This window comes from Varanus komodoensis, unplaced genomic scaffold (genome assembly GCF_004798865.1).
Source record: "Varanus komodoensis strain SLA01 unplaced genomic scaffold, ASM479886v1 scaffold59_1, whole genome shotgun sequence".
Lineage (NCBI taxonomy): Eukaryota > Metazoa > Chordata > Lepidosauria > Squamata > Varanidae > Varanus > Varanus komodoensis.
The window spans coordinates 1,369,514-1,388,631 of record NW_025336221.1 but is presented as its reverse complement, the minus strand read 5'-3'; the positions used below and the strand labels follow the sequence as shown (position 1 = coordinate 1,388,631).

General features: G+C 43.3%; 1 protein-coding gene across 3 annotated transcripts in view; it reads left to right on the top strand.

Annotated features, from left to right (window-relative positions):
* The window catches only part of PRKCA (protein kinase C alpha), a 218,587-nt gene that overhangs the window by 187,913 nt on the left and 11,556 nt on the right, over window positions 1-19,118 (top strand). For all 3 annotated transcript variants that reach the window (XM_044449503.1, XM_044449502.1, XM_044449504.1), the window contains 6 exons: window positions 1,581-1,672; window positions 4,156-4,218; window positions 6,931-7,069; window positions 9,108-9,188; window positions 10,747-10,854; window positions 14,511-14,651. In XM_044449503.1, the coding sequence (XP_044305438.1) occupies window positions 1,581-1,672; window positions 4,156-4,218; window positions 6,931-7,069; window positions 9,108-9,188; window positions 10,747-10,854; window positions 14,511-14,651 (624 nt within the window). The remainder of the gene's footprint in view (window positions 1-1,580; window positions 1,673-4,155; window positions 4,219-6,930; window positions 7,070-9,107; window positions 9,189-10,746; window positions 10,855-14,510; window positions 14,652-19,118) is intronic.

The window sequence follows — 19,118 nt, the reverse complement described above, 5'->3', positions numbered from 1 at the left end:
TTCCTGGCTTGAACCTCCATCTAAGGTTGTTTTCGGTCCTCTCTTCTCCCATTGGAAGGGTGGTGAGGAAGAAGGTTTGTCTGTGTGTGAAGGCCTGTATTTGTGAGGCTCGTGCCCTAGGAGAAGATGGGAACAACCTTCATCTAAGTTGCATAACAGATCAGGGTCAAACCTAGATGTAATGCTGTAATTGCATTTTCCCTTATGTAAATAGCAGCCACAGCAAAACCTGGGACGCCTCAGGACCAGGGAGGGTTTTGCTTTCCTTATCTATGATAGTATTTTTATTAATTATTATATTAAGAGAAATTTTTACAACCCAAAATAGTTCTTAAACATGGTGTTTCACCCAGATTAATAAACATAACTGAGGTTACTAGGGCCATTCCTTTTTGGAACAGTGAGAAGAGTAAGGTACTGGACATTGTTGCATTTCAATTAATGTTCCCAAGGAAAAGCAACAGAAGCTAACATATAAAAATAGGCAGATTAAATTAATGAGTTTCTCTCTTCTAAATAGACTTTGAAATGTTTGAAATAAATAAATAATAGACCCCAAAAAGTGGGCTCTAACAATTCCCATGTCATCGTGTACCAGAAGCTCGTTTTCCTTTCTCTCCCAGTACATGCTAAACTTTGCAGTTGGCTCAGCTGTCACCCAGGTGAGACTGACATGGCTGATGGATTCCACCTGGGATGCTCCAGGTATCACCATACTCTCAGTGAGCTGCAGAGATGTTACTTGGTGAAACATGGAGGGCATCCACCCTCTAGTTCAGGGATGGAAGCTTGCCGCCCTCTGTTGTTGCTTTTATTAATAAGAACAGCAACATTTATATACTGTCTTATTTACTAAAAGGTCTTCATGACACTGCTGTTGAAGGACAACTCCCATCAGCCCTACCTAGCACAGCCGGTGGTGAGGGATTATAGGAATAGCAGTCTACCACTCAGTGGAAGCCACTCATTCCCCATTTCTGTTCATTCAACAAGCAGGTAAAACCTGCAGTAACTCCACAGGGGGTGCACCTTTCATGTTTCATACGTAGCAGACCACTGTCCAGGTAACTGCTGCTCTTGACTCTTTTTGTTATTCCTTGAACCCTATCATGGCAAATGCCCTATGTAAAGTATTGCTCCTAAATATGTTTCCCTGGGTGTAAATCTCTAGTAAGATTTTGTGAGTATGTGCATATGCATAGGAGAAACTGAGAGTGAGGAGGTGGAATCTTGCAAATTAACATGGTAATCTTGATTTACTTTCTCCTTAGAAATAGAAATAGAAGATTTGGAAAAAGACCCCCCCCCATTCCTTACAGATTGGGTTAGCAATAAGTAATGTTGTTTTGAGACCATGACAAAAAGCAATGTGAGCTTTTCTAAAAAATAAAAAAGAGCTTTGATACTAACTTTATTGTAGCTATAAATCATTGTTATTGTGAGCTGACAATTTTTGCTACCGTGTTCTCAATATATAGATACACTTAAGCTTATTTCCCTCCCCATCCCACAGTGTTAGCAATTCCACTGTGGCCCTCTCTGTTGCCTGACATATTTGTTGATTTCATATTGTGTGCTAGGATCGCCTGTACTTCGTCATGGAATATGTGAATGGTGGTGACCTCATGTACCATATCCAGCAAGTAGGAAAATTTAAGGAGCCCCAGGCAGTGTGAGTTTCGCTTTCTGTTGAATTTTAAATGAAAGTTGCTCTTTAATATTTTGTTCTAATACAAATATTATATGAGTATTATATGTTACTTTGTCCCATCCTCTTCCCCTCCCATTTTTAGTGCGTGTAATTGGCATAGCTTCACAGTAACTCTGGCCCATCTATATTGGAAAGACTTTAAACCATAATTATATTTCAGAGAGCTGTCATTTCAATTAACATTAGTATAATTAATCCTTTGAACATTTTTAAATCAGTTCTATTTCTTGTAGCTTTGGTGTGAGTGAGAAAAAAAAAGTTACAGGCTAGTATACTACTGTGTGAATGCCAGTTCAGACTGCTTATGTCCAAACAATTGTCTGTTAATGAACATAGTCTATTCTGCTATGAACGGTCATGGATGATAGTCCATTTTATCCAACGCATGAAGTGTTATCAAGACTTTTGGGTATATATACAGTACATATGGCAGAGGAGCATTATAAATTGCAAGGTCAGAAGTAAATTAAATTCAGGAAGTGCTGACAGCCATGTTATTAACAGGGACCATTGACTGAACTGTTGCCGCTGCTGATAACACAACCGGTGCTGATAACACAAATGTTTTCGCAGTACGCAGGGTGCTAAAAATTCTTTATCACAGTTCAAGCCTTAGTGATAGAACTGTTGATGAATTCTGAATCAACAATCCACAGCTCTAATCTCCATTTGAAGTTTGTTTGCTTCCAAGTGGCCGTTTTAAATTATCTTAAAGGGAAAGGTCTAGACCTTTCAAGGGATTTGCCTGCTCATGTGTAGGGCAAAAGTAGGGAGAGGCCATGTGTGCTCCACCCCCAGTGTCTAGTCGCTGGTTAGACTCATGAAAGTCTGAAAGGGCTCTGGTATCACTTGCAGATGAGCATTTTTTCAGAGCCCTTTGCAAATCTTGGTGCTCCACAGGAGAAGGTCTAACCAGCAGCTGGAAGGGAAGGGAAGTTATGCATGTAATTCCCCACCCATACATAGGGAAATTGTGGGTGGGGAATTACATGCATCCAACATCTCTGTCCCCCTTTTCCTCTTTGGTACGCAGGTGAACACCTTCAGAGTGTCTGCCTGAATTCGAATTTATCAACCAGTTCAATTCTATCACATGTCTTAGGGTGTGTTGCCCTCTTTGCATAAGTCCCAGATATCTCCAAACACTGGGATAAGAAATAGCAGACTTCTCTCTTGTACTTGCAGGACATGGGATCATAGCACTAAGATGGGGTCCTGTGAATTGACAGGCAACGTGTTATCCCTGTTCAGGCATTCTAGCCCTCTCACAGGGAGGGAGAACCAGCATGTACATCTTCCCCTGCATCATGTCTCTGCCACCCTCCACATGTTGCGTAGTGGAGATTTGCAACGGGCAGCAAACCCAGTGCATCTTTTAGCAAGCAAGGATGCTAAGATTGTCCGCCATGCCCCTCAGGCTTCCCTGCACCCCCGAGCTTAGCTGAGTTCCTCACAGGAGCTTGTGGGAGGATTTTCTTAGCAACGGTATAGAGTTCCATGTTGTGATACAAAGTATTTTAGGATGACTTTGTTAACCACCAGCTTAACAAAACACTTGCTCTTTGAACTAGTTTGTTGATATGGCTGGTCAGTATTAAGACTTTGCCTGAATTTTGTACTCGCCTTGATGGCAGTGACATGGAGGCCATTAAAATGAGTGCCTGCACTTCAGCGTTTGCAACTAAGCCACTGCAGTGGGGAGTTGTTCCCTGGGTGGAGGTTTCTCTCCATAATTCAGAACACTTTACGATTAGGGTTTTAAATCAAACAGGGGGTAGCAACATGTCAGGCAGGTGCCATGCAAATGTTGCTCTCCAACAGACAGCAGGCAGCAGGGTTGGAAAGCCAGAACGAGGCTGAAAGCCTAATCGTGGCCCCAAGAGCCCTGCCACAGAGTGGATGGAAGCCAGCAGTTGACGAGGTTCACATGGTCACAGAGGGAAAGTGAAGTGCACAGACTTATTTCCCTTCTTCCCACATGCCACTTTTGAGCCACCTAGCTGCCATAATTACCCTCGCTGGGCACAGGCAGGCTGTGACAGTGGGTGGCTGGGGCGGTTAACAAACCCTGAGAAGGCTTGCTCTGTTGTAAAGTCACTGGGTGCACCTGAGTCAACCACCCTTGCCTGGTTCAGACATCAAGACAACATGCAGCTGGCAAGGGCAGATATGCTGATTAAGTGCCTCGTGATTGGCCATGCAGAAACTTCCTTTTGCCTGAAGAAAGTAAGCCTCAGTCAGTCATTTTCCCTTTGTGATTCTGCGAACCCAGTCCAACCAAGCCCAACCCAACCTTTCCTGAAATCATTCTCCTGGTGCATGAACAATGCCCTTGTACCTGTTGCAGTATCTGCTGATTGATTCCCTTATGGCTGTTTACATTGTGTGTTCAGCCTGGATTCATTAGAAGGAATTGGCACGTATCTCTTGACTCTTCTTTTCAGATTCTACGCAGCAGAGATCTCTGTGGGACTTTTCTTTCTCCATAAAAAAGGAATAGTTTATCGGTGAGTATTCAGTAATATACCAACTTACTTTTGTTTGCCGCATAGTACAAATGTTGTCACCAGTGATGAGAAAGAGATACTGTGGGAAAACAAGGAGAGAGGAAAGAAGACAGGCTGTGAACATCTCCAACACCATCAAAAGAAATTTGTTTGTATTTATATAACTTTTATCCTACTTTTCTACTCCAGACAGGTATTCTCAGAGCAGCCTTCAGCATTATCCAACCAAAACAAAAAATGATTAAAATCATGAGCCTTTAAAATGTTTTTAAACAAGAGCAGATAAAAACACCAGTGCAGAGTTAGGAGATTAAACAAAATCAGAAAAGGGCAACAGAAAAGTTTTCACCCAGCTGTGGAAAAACACATAAGAAAAGTAGATTTCTTAGGAAAAGATGCAGGACATTCCATAATTGGGACACTGCTCAGAAAAATGCTCCTTCCCTTGTTCCCCATCCACTTCAGCTAGGTTGGAGGTGGCCCTTTTAAGGGTCAGAGGGAAGAGGGATTGGTACTTTGTTGCTGGTTTTTTGTAGTGAAGAAGACTGGGAAGTGGTTTAATTTAGAAAAGGGTGACATTGAGATGAGCTGGCATCTCTTGAGCGTGTGGCAAACTGAGCTACTTCCCTCCGGGTGCCATCCTGTATGTGTGGCTGCCCATAACCTCCTGAACTTAGAGTGACACAGGTGGCGTTCCAGGGAGAGCAGGCAGAGCACAGAGGCAACCTGATTACCCTCATGCTTCTCCTGTCCCAGTGGTTCATGCTCCTCTCTGTCCTTGGCTGCTGCCTGTGAGAAGGAAGGACTGCAGTTCTTCCTGGATTCCACATATCCTCCCCTCCCTGCCCTCCAGATTGCCTCCTGCACTGGCTCTGAGCCACAGCTGCCAGGCAAAGGACTCTGCTGGTTACATGGACAGAGTTAAGGCGAGCCATTGTTGAAGTCCCAATTCTTACCTCAGAAGGCATTTTTTGAGACCAGAGCTGGCCCAGCCTATCCTGTGGCTGTCGAAACAATGTCTAAGAGCCATAAGATTGCACCCTTAGTCATTGTTTTAGGACAAGGGTGGGTAAAGTGGTGCCTTTGGGCACCAGTATGCACTGGGCACCATTTCTGGTACTCGCCAAGCACCATACAGCAGTGGAACCAGCTGCCTGGAGAGGGGGTGGGCTCTCCCGCACCAGAGACATTCAGAAAGACACTGGACAGCCCTCTGAGTGGGATGGTGTAACGTGGTGTCCTGCAGCAGCAGGGGGTTGGACCCAGTGACCTTCGTGGCCCCTTCCAACTCTACTATTCTATGATACCCCTCCCACTTTTGTTAATTAGCATATTTTCTTACCAGCAGCTGGGATTGCTGTAAACTAGGTTTCCGTTAGTGCTGAAAGCTGTGTGTTTGGATCAGGGTGTTGGAGCTCAGACATGATCTCTGCCTTTGGGAAGGCTACTTACCATTTGGCACACATCCCACGGCAGTCTTTATGTTGTGGCACTTAGGACAGTTTCTCAAATAGCCAGACATTCCCAGAACCCAAAAAGTTGCCTGCTGCTTATTTAGAATAAAGCGTAACAAAAATCCAAATATATCTCTTTTCTGTAGGTATCTGCAGATAGTGCCACATATTATATCACCACATTAGAGCAAATATTAAAAGATTTCAGTCCTGCTTTATCTGTTCATTTCCAGTCACTTTATACATATTCATTTTTTTCAGTTTGTACTGAACCTTATTATTTTAGCTTTTATGGATTTATATTGTATTTTATTCTTTTTTGTTTTGCAATCTACCCTGTAAATAAGCACTATTATTAGATGGATCAAATCTCTAATAAATAAACAATAGCATGTAAAGTGAAATAAAAACATCATGAAACTAGAAGCTGAAGTCCTGCAAAAGGAGGCCATGTATTCAATTAAGTCACATCTGTAAAAGGTTTGCAGGCTTTTGAGAGTATCATCATGGAGAAATTCCAAAGTGTTTGATTGGGAAGCTTGTTCCACAGTCTTGTGGCCACCAGGAACAACTTGTCTAGACTTCACCTAATCTCAGGAGGAGGATGACATAATGTGGCAAGACGCTTTTCAGATATGCACTTCCCACAGTGTATATGGTTTTATGGATCGTTATACAATGGCTTTAGAACACAAAAAGAATTACTTTCGTTTGATAACTTTACAGGTAACTAATAAAATGGTCACAATTCAGTCTGAAGAAGTTCATTTTTCCCTGTTGCCATTGAGAAACAAATGGGAGTGAACTATAGCAGCTGAAGTTTCCAAACTCTATTTGTGAGCATTTCTTCAAAGAGCACTTTAGAGTGGCCAGTTCTTGTGGTTTCAAAATGTCTGGCTGCAATTACCACCTGAGACTCAAATGCCAGGCCAAAACTCCCATGTTTTTGAGTTAGTAGAATGGAATTACAGTTAATTCCCTTGCCTCAGAGCCCTCAAATCTCACACCAGCATCAGTTCCATCTTTTTTGTATCCCATTTCAGTCTGTTTATCCACCACAACCGCATCCTCCAAACGTAGTCCAAAACTAAGCATGCATTTTCTAATTATCTGTTTTGCTTGCTTGCTTGCTCCCTCGCTCACTTGCAAAAGTACACACCACTTTTAGGTTTAACAGAAATCTCTTGTCATGAGAAAGCATGTCAGTAGTGTCCTGACACGATGTACTGCAACTTTTAATTGCTGTAATTTCTCGCAGGGATCTGAAATTAGATAATGTAATGTTGGATCATGAAGGACACATCAAAATTGCAGATTTTGGGATGTGCAAGGAAAATATGAATGAAGGAGTACTGACAAGGACATTCTGTGGGACGCCAGATTACATTGCACCTGAGGTAATTCTTATTTGAGACATTAAACAGCATACACACGTTCTCCTGAAGGACTTGTGAAATGCACATTTGATCAATCTATCTAGTAGATCTTCTAACTGTGCACCCATGATGATGAAACAGTGGAATTGCAACAAAGGGGCCAAAACTAAACTTGCCTAGGCTTTCTCCAGCCATTGGGGAGTGCTGAAGGGATACTTCCTAAAATGACTGACTCTTGCATGGATGGTTTGCCCTGTCCTACTGGGTTTGTCCAAAAGGAACCAATGGACAAAACAGGTTTCTTTGAGATTTAGGAAGCCCCAAGTGTGGAACCAAGGGGAGGAAAAATGACAAATGATAGTAAGAAAAGGAATGAATACGAGCCTATCCAATGGCAGTAACTTCACCATTGATCTTCAAAATATTTTGACATTTTTCTGTCAAAAATATATATTAATAGAAGCAGAGCATATGTCTAAATAGACATTCAGACAAAAACAGATGACCATCAGATGTGCATTTAACTGCAACAAGAGCAGTTAAAGACCTCCAGTTCATTGAATGGCACGTGGTTATCCTTCCAAGCCTGCATATATAAGTTCTCTTGCCACTGGTAGGACTCTTAGTCCAATTCTTCTGTCCATCCTGACATCACAGGAATACTGTTTTGAAATGCAGTGGTATCCACAAGTATCACAGCTTGTTCAAGAACAAAATTAATATGGGCAGTAAGTTCCAAGCAGTAAGAAACCCCCACAGGCAGGGTGGCATCATGTGCTTGGCAGAGCTACCCAACCTTTCCTTAACCAGCATCTGTGCTGCCAATATACATGGAACATCAAGGCTTAAACCTGAAGAAATTGTGACCACTTACCTCATTCATTGAGAACACCTGAAGAAGAGCCTCTCTGGGTGATCTTGGAATCCAAGCAAATAGACATGGAGGGAGGCAGTGCTTCAGGTAACTTGTAAGTTGACACCAATACTTAAGAATTCGGACCAGAAATGGACAGGTGACCCAAACTGACCATAAAGCTTTGAAGTAACAAAATGTAAGTGTAGCAATGTTCAATTTGTATGCAGGACCAAAGGAAGGCTTGGAGAATGTGGTGAACCTGTTTGTGGGGCTTAATTTATGCACAGGGCTGTTGTGTCCAGGTGGGTGCTCAGGGTGCCATTTTTGTCTGGTGTTCAGCTGGTTGTGCCATGCCAACCTGGGCAGCAGGAGTTGTCCAAGGGCTGGATTACGCTCAAGTAACTGTGAAACAAGTGATAGGGTTTCCCACAGGTAAATTAAGCCATGGTGGATTGTTGTATCCTTCTCTGTACCCATTCTGCAGTCAGGATCCCAGGGATTCAGGGTGTATTTAATGTCAGCCTAACTTGAGCCCTATCTATTTCAGTGAGTCTACTCTAAGTAACAGTGAATAGACTCCATAAGTAAAACATTGACAGTAAAAATCAGGATAGCCTCCCATTTAAATCAGCCTCAATGACATAAAGAAGGAATGGGTACTAACTTCATGTCAGAACCTCAGCTATCACCTATTAATTTAAGTTCCCTAGCAGCAAAACTCACTTTCACATTGGATGCCTTCAGACACAGGGCTTCTTGCTGTAGCAGTCAAAAAAGCACTATGCAGATACTCTGATTTTCCTTCCTTAACCATTTTTTTTCTGGAAAGCACCCACAGTAATACTACTGCTTAGAGAAAGATGATCTGAATGTTGTCACCTGTTGAAACGCCACTGCAAGGGCCCCAGACTTTTCCCTGAATGGGCAAGCAAGATGAAACAACCTTACAAAGCAATCCGTTTTCTTCAAATGAAATGGTGGAAATCAGTTTGTCCTGGAAAAATGGATCTGGATAAACTGGCTGTGGCATTATAGCACAATCCTCTGCAAGTCCCACTGTGCTCAAAGAGTGCTGTCCCCCAGAAAGTGTGTATTAGACTTTCATCATTTTCACTCCAGTAATATAGCTTCAGTCAAATATGTTCACAGGTTATACATTTATGATTAAAACTATAAAAATGCGTTTGTCGTTGCAATTTGCAGATCATTGCTTATCAGCCATATGCAAAGTCAGTGGACTGGTGGGCCTATGGGGTACTGCTATATGAGATGCTAGCTGGACAGGTAAGAGTCAACTGCTTTAATGAACAAACACTGATGTGAACTGCAAAATAGATGTGAAGGACATTACAGTAGCAACAAGACCTGGCAGCATCCTTGTTGGATGAATGGTCAGATCAAGCCTGTTTTCCAACCCACTCTGAAGGATGCACAGTGAATAGTGCCTCGGCTTTTATTATGAACCTGTTTCTATGGGCATGCATAGAATCTGTTTAAAAACAAAAAATGCACATACTGAGCAGCACAGTTCAGCTAAAGACAACATAACAATTTTGTTCAATTCACTTACTTGTGGAAAAGTGGTGCAAGTAATCCTCTGAGAAGCTAGTTCAGAGTATCTACAGAATTTCTGCTCTTTAAACTCGGTCACAAGAAAGCGATGCTGTTTTTCTTCTCAATCAATTGAGGGTAGAGGAGGAAGACTCCATATGTAACAGCAGCTGGAGTCATGCAGCAGCTGGAGTCATGCATCTTTTACCTCTCACACTCATGAGATTTCTGGAGAGTCTTTGGTAACTTTCACACTGAAAGTATAATCTTGCCTTCCCTTTTGTAAAGCAATGCGGAGTTTTAAAAACGTGAACATTAAGCATGTGATGTAAGTGTAAACTGTGTAAATGTAAAATTAAGTGTGGGGGTGGGGGAATTGAATGTATCTAATGAAATACAGACTTTCATTAAAACTTTGCTACTTGCATCATGGTGGTCAACTGTGGTGCTGGAAACAATAGGAGTAACATCAAATCCATGCCAACATGTGGTGCAGTAATCCATCCTGGAGTAGTGCCCAACCCCAGACCTTGGAATTAATTTTTGGCAAATTTGCCAGAAAGGTTTCGCTTTGCTTTTTAAAATGTATTTGTAAAATAAAGTAGCTTTATCCTACTTTCCTAACAAATGGTGCTCAAAGTGGTGAATAGCAATGAAACAGAAAGTAAAATGCAAAATTAAAATCAGAGACATAAAAACAAGGCAGGTGAAACACATCAGGAATGACATTACAGTGTGGTCTAGTGGTTACGAGTGCCAGAAGGGACTCTGGAGATCTGCGCCTAGTCCTCAGTTGGCCATGAGGCTCACTGCATGCTTTTGAAGTAACCATTGACCCTCAGCCTAAGCTACCTCACAGGGCTATTGTTGTGAGGATGAAATGAGAAGGAAGTGAGCTTTATAAGCTATCTTGGGTTTCTTGCAAGAAGAAAGGTGAGATATAAATGTAGTAACAATAATGGCAATCAACAACCAGATACACCAAATGTGTGACATCTTTACGATGGCCAAAATAGGGCAGCTTAGGAGGCCATCTCTGCTGGTTTGGTCTGCCAGAGGTCAGGAGCAGCCACCTGGAAGGCCTGCAATAACAGTCCTGCCAAATGGGCTTCAGGGGATGGCAGGAAGTTCTTAAATCCTTGGCCGGCTCATGTGGCGGGGCGATCAATGTTATCTGAAATAGCCAAGTTCAGTAGGGCCTCAGCTCTTTGCATTGTGCCCAGGCTATTATGACATGGGAGCTGTAAGCTGAATTTCCTAGCAAACCTTAGCTTTGGTTTTCTTTTAACAGCCTCCATTTGATGGTGAAGATGAAGATGAGCTCTTTCAGTCGATAATGGAACATAATGTTTCTTATCCAAAAGCAATGTCCAAAGAGGCTGTGTCCATTTGCAAGGGGGTAAGCATGCTGCAGTTGTCTGAGATGCCTTGTCAGCTACATTGATTAAGTCTCATGGATGTTAGCAGTTGATCTGTCAAGCATTTATACTTGGTGTTTACTGGATAGTGAGGGTGCACTTGTCTGTTTTTGCTATTTCACCTCCAGTCTCTTACACTAACACTCACTTTTGAAAATTCCACATACATTTATGCTTTAATTAGCCCCCCCCCCGCCCCATTTCAGCTACACTTAAACTTTCAACATGAAATCTCCTAGAGATTCCTGTTGTCACTGTAGAAAGTTCTCTACTACATCTGCACATCTCAGAAGCGAGGAGGCTGCAGATTAGGTTGCATGGGTACCAGATGCTAGTAAAGTTTCAGATCTTGCTGTGGCATCTATGAAACAAACATATAAAGATGACTTCTTGTTGTGATATTAAGCATTTTAGACCACATTACAAGATATTTTCATGATATGTTCTCCTAGGTTGCATTCTTCATTCTCATTCTGTGTGTGTGTGTGTGTGTGTGTGTGTGTGTTTGCGTGTATATGCTCTTGCATGACATAGTGGTATTGTTTTCCCTCTGGCCAGGAATTAGCAGTTAACAACAACAACAAAATGCTTATCGATATAACCAAAATGTCCTTACTCTATGAATAGTAAAATAATTGTGTGTTTGAATTATGTTGCCTGTGTCCCCAAGTATTCTGGAGGCTCTGAATTTCTTCTGTAGAAGTGGATGTTGCTTCTGTTTTGGAGTGCATGCGAATACTTAGAATGTGTGCAGCTTCCCACAGGATTTTGCAAGTAGTCTTGCAGCCTATCTACATTTAGTGCGACTAACTTGCACCTCTAGAGGGCATATGCTTCATTATTAGCCATTTGAGGAGACTCTTCTAGCCTGAACTCATACTTTTAGAAGGGTGTGTTGTCCATAAACTAAGACAAGACAGCTTTCTGACTTGATGGAGTCATAGTTATTTGAATGCACATGCAAAATTTCCTTCTTGCTAACTATTCCACTCAGTCCATCAGCAAGAGAGTGATCGGTTTCTAACTGGGAACTTTATTTTGTGACAACATAGGAAAAAGCACTGTGAAGAAACAGTTTCTGCTATGAGCTACTGAATGAATGTTTTAGATGTATTAATAGTGAGCAGTTCTTATGATTTTAGGCCTGAAATTTCTTTTAATCTGTTCTGCCCCCTTCCTTTTTGTTGTTCTATGAATATTAATTTTTTAAACCCTGTAGTTCTTACAAAAAGATTTGATTTTATCCATCACCATATTTCATCTGAATCCAACCTTCCACTGAAAACAGCATTCAAGATGCCTAACAGTGATAATATACAGGCTACAAAGAAAATCTCAGTATAATTTAAACATAGATCTGTTATCTCCAGGAATGAATGCCTCTGGCAAGCTGAGTGGTACAAACGTGCCCTGGCCATAATGGAAACCTGCACATCTTGGTATAGCGCTCAGTCCAGACGTACATGCAAGTTTAAGTCTCTCAGGGGAATCTAACCCCATCCAGCACAGCTTGTATCCCTGTTTCCGGATATGCCTCTGGACTAACCCAGAGCACCCCTGTCTTCTCTGGAGTAAACCTGACATTGTTCTAGAGCTGGGACAGCTTCCATGGATTTGCATGGAACGGAAAGAGAGTGCAAGATTAGTGTTAGAGTTCAGTGCCATCAGTGCACTGGTGGTACCAGACTCCCAATTTTTGGACAGCCTCTCCTACTAGTTCCATGTATGTATTAAAATGCACAGGGATTGTAAAACAATGGGTTGGATCAGGAATCATTGATCTGCTCACAGAAGAATATTGCAGGAAGAACAGAACGTTCTCTCCTTCCCACTGCAGCCCCCTGCAAATTGATTGCCTAATTCTGAGTTGACCCCATTGCTTTCAGGGCCCGTTTCAGACAGATATCTCCAGTAGGTACCATGGTCAATGATAGTGAGAGGTTCAGCGGAACCAGCAGAGTCCCTCTGTCTAGTTCTCAGCATGGACCATCCACCAAAGTTCACAAAGAAGTCGCTGTCCCATAGCCAGGCCTGAAGTCAGGTTCAGATATATTAAGAAAATAGCATTTTATCTTCAAACTGTTGTACAAAATTATGGCAACTGACTATTGTGAGGTCACAGTCTCATCACACTGGCCAGCAAGTAATAAGCTTTTGACCACCCAAAGCCATTCCTTTGGGTAACTGTAAACACTGAGTTGTGGAGGATAAAAATATCCGGTTGTCCTTTCTGTCATGAATTAGACTTTCAGATGAGCTCTGTCCTACTTGGCTGGGCTCATTCTGAGTTTTCTGCCAAGGTTGCTTTAGCTGTAATCCCTCATTTAATTGTCTCAGCTCCCTGAAAATCCAGGGAGCTTGCTTGGCTCTACTCAGTGAGAGTGCTTAGGAACAATTGTGTCAACAGCCTGGGCCAACTTATCCTATTCCATTGGTCATCCTGTGTGTCAGTAGAATCACCTACTAAGAGGACAAGAAAATCTCCAAGAGCCATCAGAAAACCATCAAGATACTTTGGCCTCCTGCAGCAGGTCCTCTTAATTGGCTTCTTACCCCCGCAGAGGCTCACAGCCGAAGCTCCACTGCCCAGGCCAATGGAACTAGAGAAAGTTCCTCCACCCCCATGAACTATTATGCCACCCAGCACAGAAAACCAAATCCAAAGCATGCCCTGCTGACTGAATGAAGCCAAAGACTTAGCAGGGCAGACCCATGGGGGCCATAAAGTCCTGAGCCACTGCCCATTTGTCTGTTGAAGTCCCTTGGGAGAACAAACCAGGAGTCACTCCAGCTAGCTCAGGAAGGAAGATGGTTGGGCAATGGGGCAGGCTGTACGCCAGCAGAAGCTTGTTCTGTGCCAGACACACACTTAGCACGAGAAGGGTACGGTCTGGGCGCTGAGCTAGAAATACAACAGATAAATGCAATTCTGTCTCCCCTCCCTCCAAGTCTCGTGTGTTGCAACATGGAGAACCCAGGTGGGAAAAGCTGATCCAGTCAGGTCGTCATGATACAGGCCAGCTTAGTACACTCAACCAGAATCAAGTCTGAGATAGTGGATGTTTTCCCACTGACATGGCATGAGGCAGCAGTACTTTCAGTCCACTTGGGTGGTCACCCCGTTCAGGCTCTCTGATATGCGATACAGCTTGGGAGCAACCAACACCACCTTCTGTTCCCCACCCCTATAACAAGCACCCCCATTCTGTCTCCCTGTACCTCCTTGTGCATCTCGCCTGCCAGAAGGCAGGAGCCACAGTTCTAAGAACAGTGTACTAAGCAGGTGCGAAAAGATACGGGCCCTCACTCCCTCCTTCCCTCTGCCCGGCAAATAGAACGGCGCTTGCCCTTCAGCCCTGAAATGGCTCCCCCAGGGGAGAATCCTTTCAGAGGTGCTCCTTTGGCCTCAAGTCATTAACGCCATTAGGCCTCAGCCCTAGGAGGCTAACGCACATGGGTACAAGGAAGGAGGAAGTCCCTGGAAGGATCATTTGTGCAGTGGCCCTGTTTTTAAAGGTGCCATGTCATCAGGTTTATCTGGCTCTCACAAACACAATTATGTAAATGCAAGTCATCAATAGCATGTGGCTCCCATTCCTGAAAACTACTCCTCATATCTTGTATGTTTAATGCCCAGTTAATGACTAAGCACCCTGCAAAACGTCTTGGCTGTGGGCCTGAAGGGGAGAGAGACATCAGGGAGCATGCCTTCTTTAGAAGAATTGACTGGGAGAGACTAGAAGGCAGAGAGATACAGCCTCCGTTCAAGCCTAAAGTGGTAAGTAAGACAAATAACACCTCCTTTGCCAATGAACCTATTTCCATGGCCGTGGAATGCAACAGAATGTTATAAACGCAATCTGTTTATTTGGATTTTTATATCCTGATTTCAGTGCAAAACTTCTGAGAGGGTCTTGGTGCAAAATTCAAGTCAGCTGTAACAAAAATTCAAAGATAACTAAATAGCAAGAGCTAAATAAAACAAATACAATTCTTACAAAAACATAAAAATACTTGGTTAAAGTTTTAGTAAGTGCAGATCTGATGGATCTGGGACATTGAAAAATTTCACCTGGTGCTTAAATGACTGCAGACTCAGCATCAGGTGCTACCCTTTGGAACTCAGCCCTGGGTACCACCAGAAAGACGGCCCTAGAACAGTGGTGGCGAACCTACAGTCCGTGTGCCACATCGGGCACACAGAGCCCGCTCTGTCGGCACATGAGCCAAGCCACCCCAGCATTGCCCCAGCAGCCGAGCATCGGATAAGAATGCCCACAGGGGCCATGCACATGCTGAGAAAGGAGACGTGGCACCAGGCATTGATGTCACGGGCCACAATTCATTAGGCGCGACCCATCTGAGCTTTCATATGGTCAGTCAGTACACTGCCAAGGATACCTATATATTTGTTCAGACTGGCTGTGAGTTGTTTTTTCTAAACTAAAATCGCAGTTGCCAGTTTTGTTGCAGTGTTGGCATTTTGCGACAAATAAGTGGGTTTGGCTGGGTTTGGGCACTCGGTCTCTAAAAGGCCTGCGATAGAACTACCAGAAGTACAGTCACTGCGATAGGGTTACAAAAACTAAGTGTCCTGGCATGATTTTGATGGTTGGAATGTGTTTAGAATGGGCAGAAAAGATGAGCTGGGCAGAAAAAGTTACTCAAGGAAGGCTTTTTCAAAATCGCAATCTTTTCAATGGAACTTTCGCCCTATATTGGTTAGGGGTGTGCACAAGGGCAGGGTTAGCGTTACATAAACAAGGTGTCCTGGCATGAGTTTGATGGGTGGAATGTGTTTAGAAAGGGCAGAAATGGTGAGCTGTGCAGAAAATGCTTCTCAAAGAAGGCTTTTTCAAAATCGCCCTCTTTTCAATGGAACTTTCGCCCCATATTAGGGTTTGGGGTATGCACCAGGGCAGGGTTGGGGTTACAAAAATGAGGTGTCCTGCCATAATATTGATGGTTGGAATGTGTTTAGAATGAGCAGGAAAGATGAGCTGTGCAGAAAAGGCTACTCAAGGAAGGCTTTTCAAAATCGCCCTCTTTTGAATGGAAATTTTACCTACATTAGGATTAGGGGTGTGCACCAGGGGAGGGGTAGGGTTACAAAAACGAGATGTCCTGGCATGGTTTTGATGGTTGGAATGCGTTTGGAATGGGCAGATACAATGAGCATTGCAGAAAAAGCTACTCAAGAAGACTTTTTCAGAATCGCCCTCTTTTCAATGGAACTTTCACCCTATATTAGGGTTGGGGGTTTCCACCAGGGTAGGGTTAGAGTTACAAAAATGAGTTTTCCTGGCATGATAGCCATAGTTGAAATGTGTTTAGAATGGGCAGGAAAGTTGAGCTGTACAGAAAAAGCTACTGAAGAAGGCTTTTTCAAAATCGCAATCTTTTCAACCAAACTTTCCCCCTTTATTAGGGTTAGGGGTTTGCACCAGGGCAGGGTTAGGGTTACAAAAAGGAGGTGTCCTGGCATGAGTTTGATGGTTGGAATGTGTTTAGAATGGGTAGAAAAGATGAGCTGGGCAGAAAAAGCTACTCAAGGAAGGCTTTTTCAAAATCGCAATCTTTTCAATTGAACTTTAACCCCATATTAGGGTTAGGGGTGTGCACCAGGGCAGGGTTAGGGTTACAAAAACGAGGTATCCTGGCATGATTTTAATGGTTGGAATGTGTTCTGAATGGGCAGAAAAGATGAGCGGTGTACAAAAAGCTACTTAAGGCTTTTTCAAAATTGCACTCTTTTCAATGGAACTGCGTTGTTTGTTGTTGTTGTTAGTCACGAAGTCGTGTCCGTTCCATCACAACCCCATGGACAACACTCCTCCAGGACTTCCTGTCCTCCACCATCTCCCGGAGTCCACCTAAGCTCACACCAACTGCTTCAGTGACTCCATCTAGCCACCTCATCCTCTGCCGTCCCCTTCTTCTTTTGCCATTTATTGTTCCCAGCATTAGGCTCTTCTCCAGGGAGTCCTTCCTTCTCATTAGGTGGCCAAAGTATTTGAGTTTCATCTTCAGGATCTGGCCTTCTAAAGAACAGTCATGGTTGATCTCCTCTAGGACTGACCGGTTTGATCACCTTGTGGTCCAAGGGACTCGCAGGAGTCTCTTCCAGTACCACAATTCAAAGGCCTCAATCCTTTTGCACTCAGCCGTCCTTATGGTCCAGCTTTCACAGCCATACATTGCAACTGGGAAAACCATAGCCTTGACTATATGCACTTTTGTTGGCAGGGAGATGTCTCTGCTTTTTAGTATACTGTCTAGATTTGCCATAGCTTTCCCCCCAGGAGCAAGCGTCTTTTAATTTCTTGGCTGCAGTCCCCATCTGTGGTGATCTTGGAGCCCAGGAAAATAAAATCTGTCACTATCTCCATCTCTTCCCCATTTATTTGCTAGGAAGTGAGAGGACCGGATGCCATTATCTTAGTTTTCTTAATGTTGAGTTTCAAGCCAACTTTTGCGCTCTCCTCCTTCACCCTCATCAAGAGGCTCTTTAGTTCCTCTTCACTTTCTGCCATTAGAGTGGTATCATCTGCATATCTGAGGTTGTTGATATTTCTCCCAGCAATCTTAATTCCGACTGGTGGTTCATCTAGCTCCGCCTTTCTCATGATGTGCTCTGCATATAAGTTAAATAGACAGGGCGACAGTATACAGCCATGCCGAACTCCTTTCTCAATTTTGAACCAATCAGTGGTTCTGTGTCCAGTTCTCACTGTTGCTTCTTGACCCGCATGCAGGTTTCTCAAGGGAGACAAATAAGATGGTCAGGTACTCCCATGTCTTTAAGAACTTGCCACAATTTGTTGTGATCCACACAATCAAAGGCTTTAGCATAGTCAATGAAGCAGAAGTAGATGTCTTTCTGGAACTCCCTAGCTTTCTCCATGATCCAGCGTATGTTGGCAATTTGATCTCTAGTTCCTCTCCCCCTTCAAAATCCTGACTGTACTTCTGGTAGTTCTCGGTCCATGTACTGCTGGAGCCTAGCTTGTAGGATTTTGAGCATCACTTTGCTGGCATGTGAAATGAGTGCAATGGTGCGGTAGTTTGAACATTCTTTGGCATTGCCCTTCTTTGGGATGGGAATGTAAACTGACCTTTTCCAATCCTGTGGCCACTGTTGAGTTTTCCAAATTTGCTGGCATATTGAGTGTAGCACTTTTACTGCATCGTCTTTTAGGATTTTGAATAGCTCAGCTGGAATGTTGTCGCCTCCACTAGCTTTGTTGTTGCTCAGGCTTCCTAAGGCCCATTTGACTTCACATTCCAGGATGTCTGGCTCGAGGTCAGTGACCACCCCATCGTGGTTCTCAGGGACATTAATCTCTTTCCTGTATAGTTCTTCTGTGTAATCTTGCCACCGCTTCTTAATCTCTTCTGTCTCTGTTAGGTCCCTGACATTTTGGTCCTTTATCATGCCCATCTTTGCATGAAACGTTCCCTTCCTATCTCCAATTTTCTTGAAGAGATCTCCGGTCCTCCCTGTTCTATTGTTGAACTGTACCCCTATGTTAAGGTTAGGGGTGTGCACCAGTGTAGAGTCAGGGCTTTGGTGGCAGACCTATGGCATGCATGCCACTGTGGGCACACAGCACCCTGTCTTTCCGCACTGAGCCAAGTCACCTCAGCATCGCCCCAGCAGCCGAGCATTGGATAACTGTGCAATAGGGGCCATGCACACGCTCAGAAAGGAGTAGCGGCGCAAGGCATTGACATCACAAGCCACAACTCATTCGTCCCGACTCATCCAAGCTTTTGCATGACCAGTCAGTGCACTGCCACAGATAGATATATATCTGTATATTTGCTTATATGTATATATTCGCTTCGACTGGCTGTGATTTGTTTTTTCTAAACTAAAACCTCAGTTTTCAGGTTTTATTGTAGTGTTAGCACTTTGCGATAAATAAGTGGGTTTTGAGTTGCAGTTTGGGCACTTGGTCTCTAAAGGGTTTGCCATCACTGCCCAAGAAGGATTGAAACCAGAAACAGTGTCAGAAGAAAAAAGCAAAAAAGACTTTTCCTGTAGCACAAAGAAAATAGAAACCCTTGATGACTCAAGGAGGAAACACTCAACAATTGCTAAGAAGAGTAATTTACAGTAAACGCTGTAAGAAATGGAGTCAGAATCCTGAATGCAACTTTTCAGTGACTGTCATGAAGAGCCAAATGTTCTATTACAGTGGTCAGTCCAAAGAAATAGAACCACAAAAGAAGAAAAATAAGA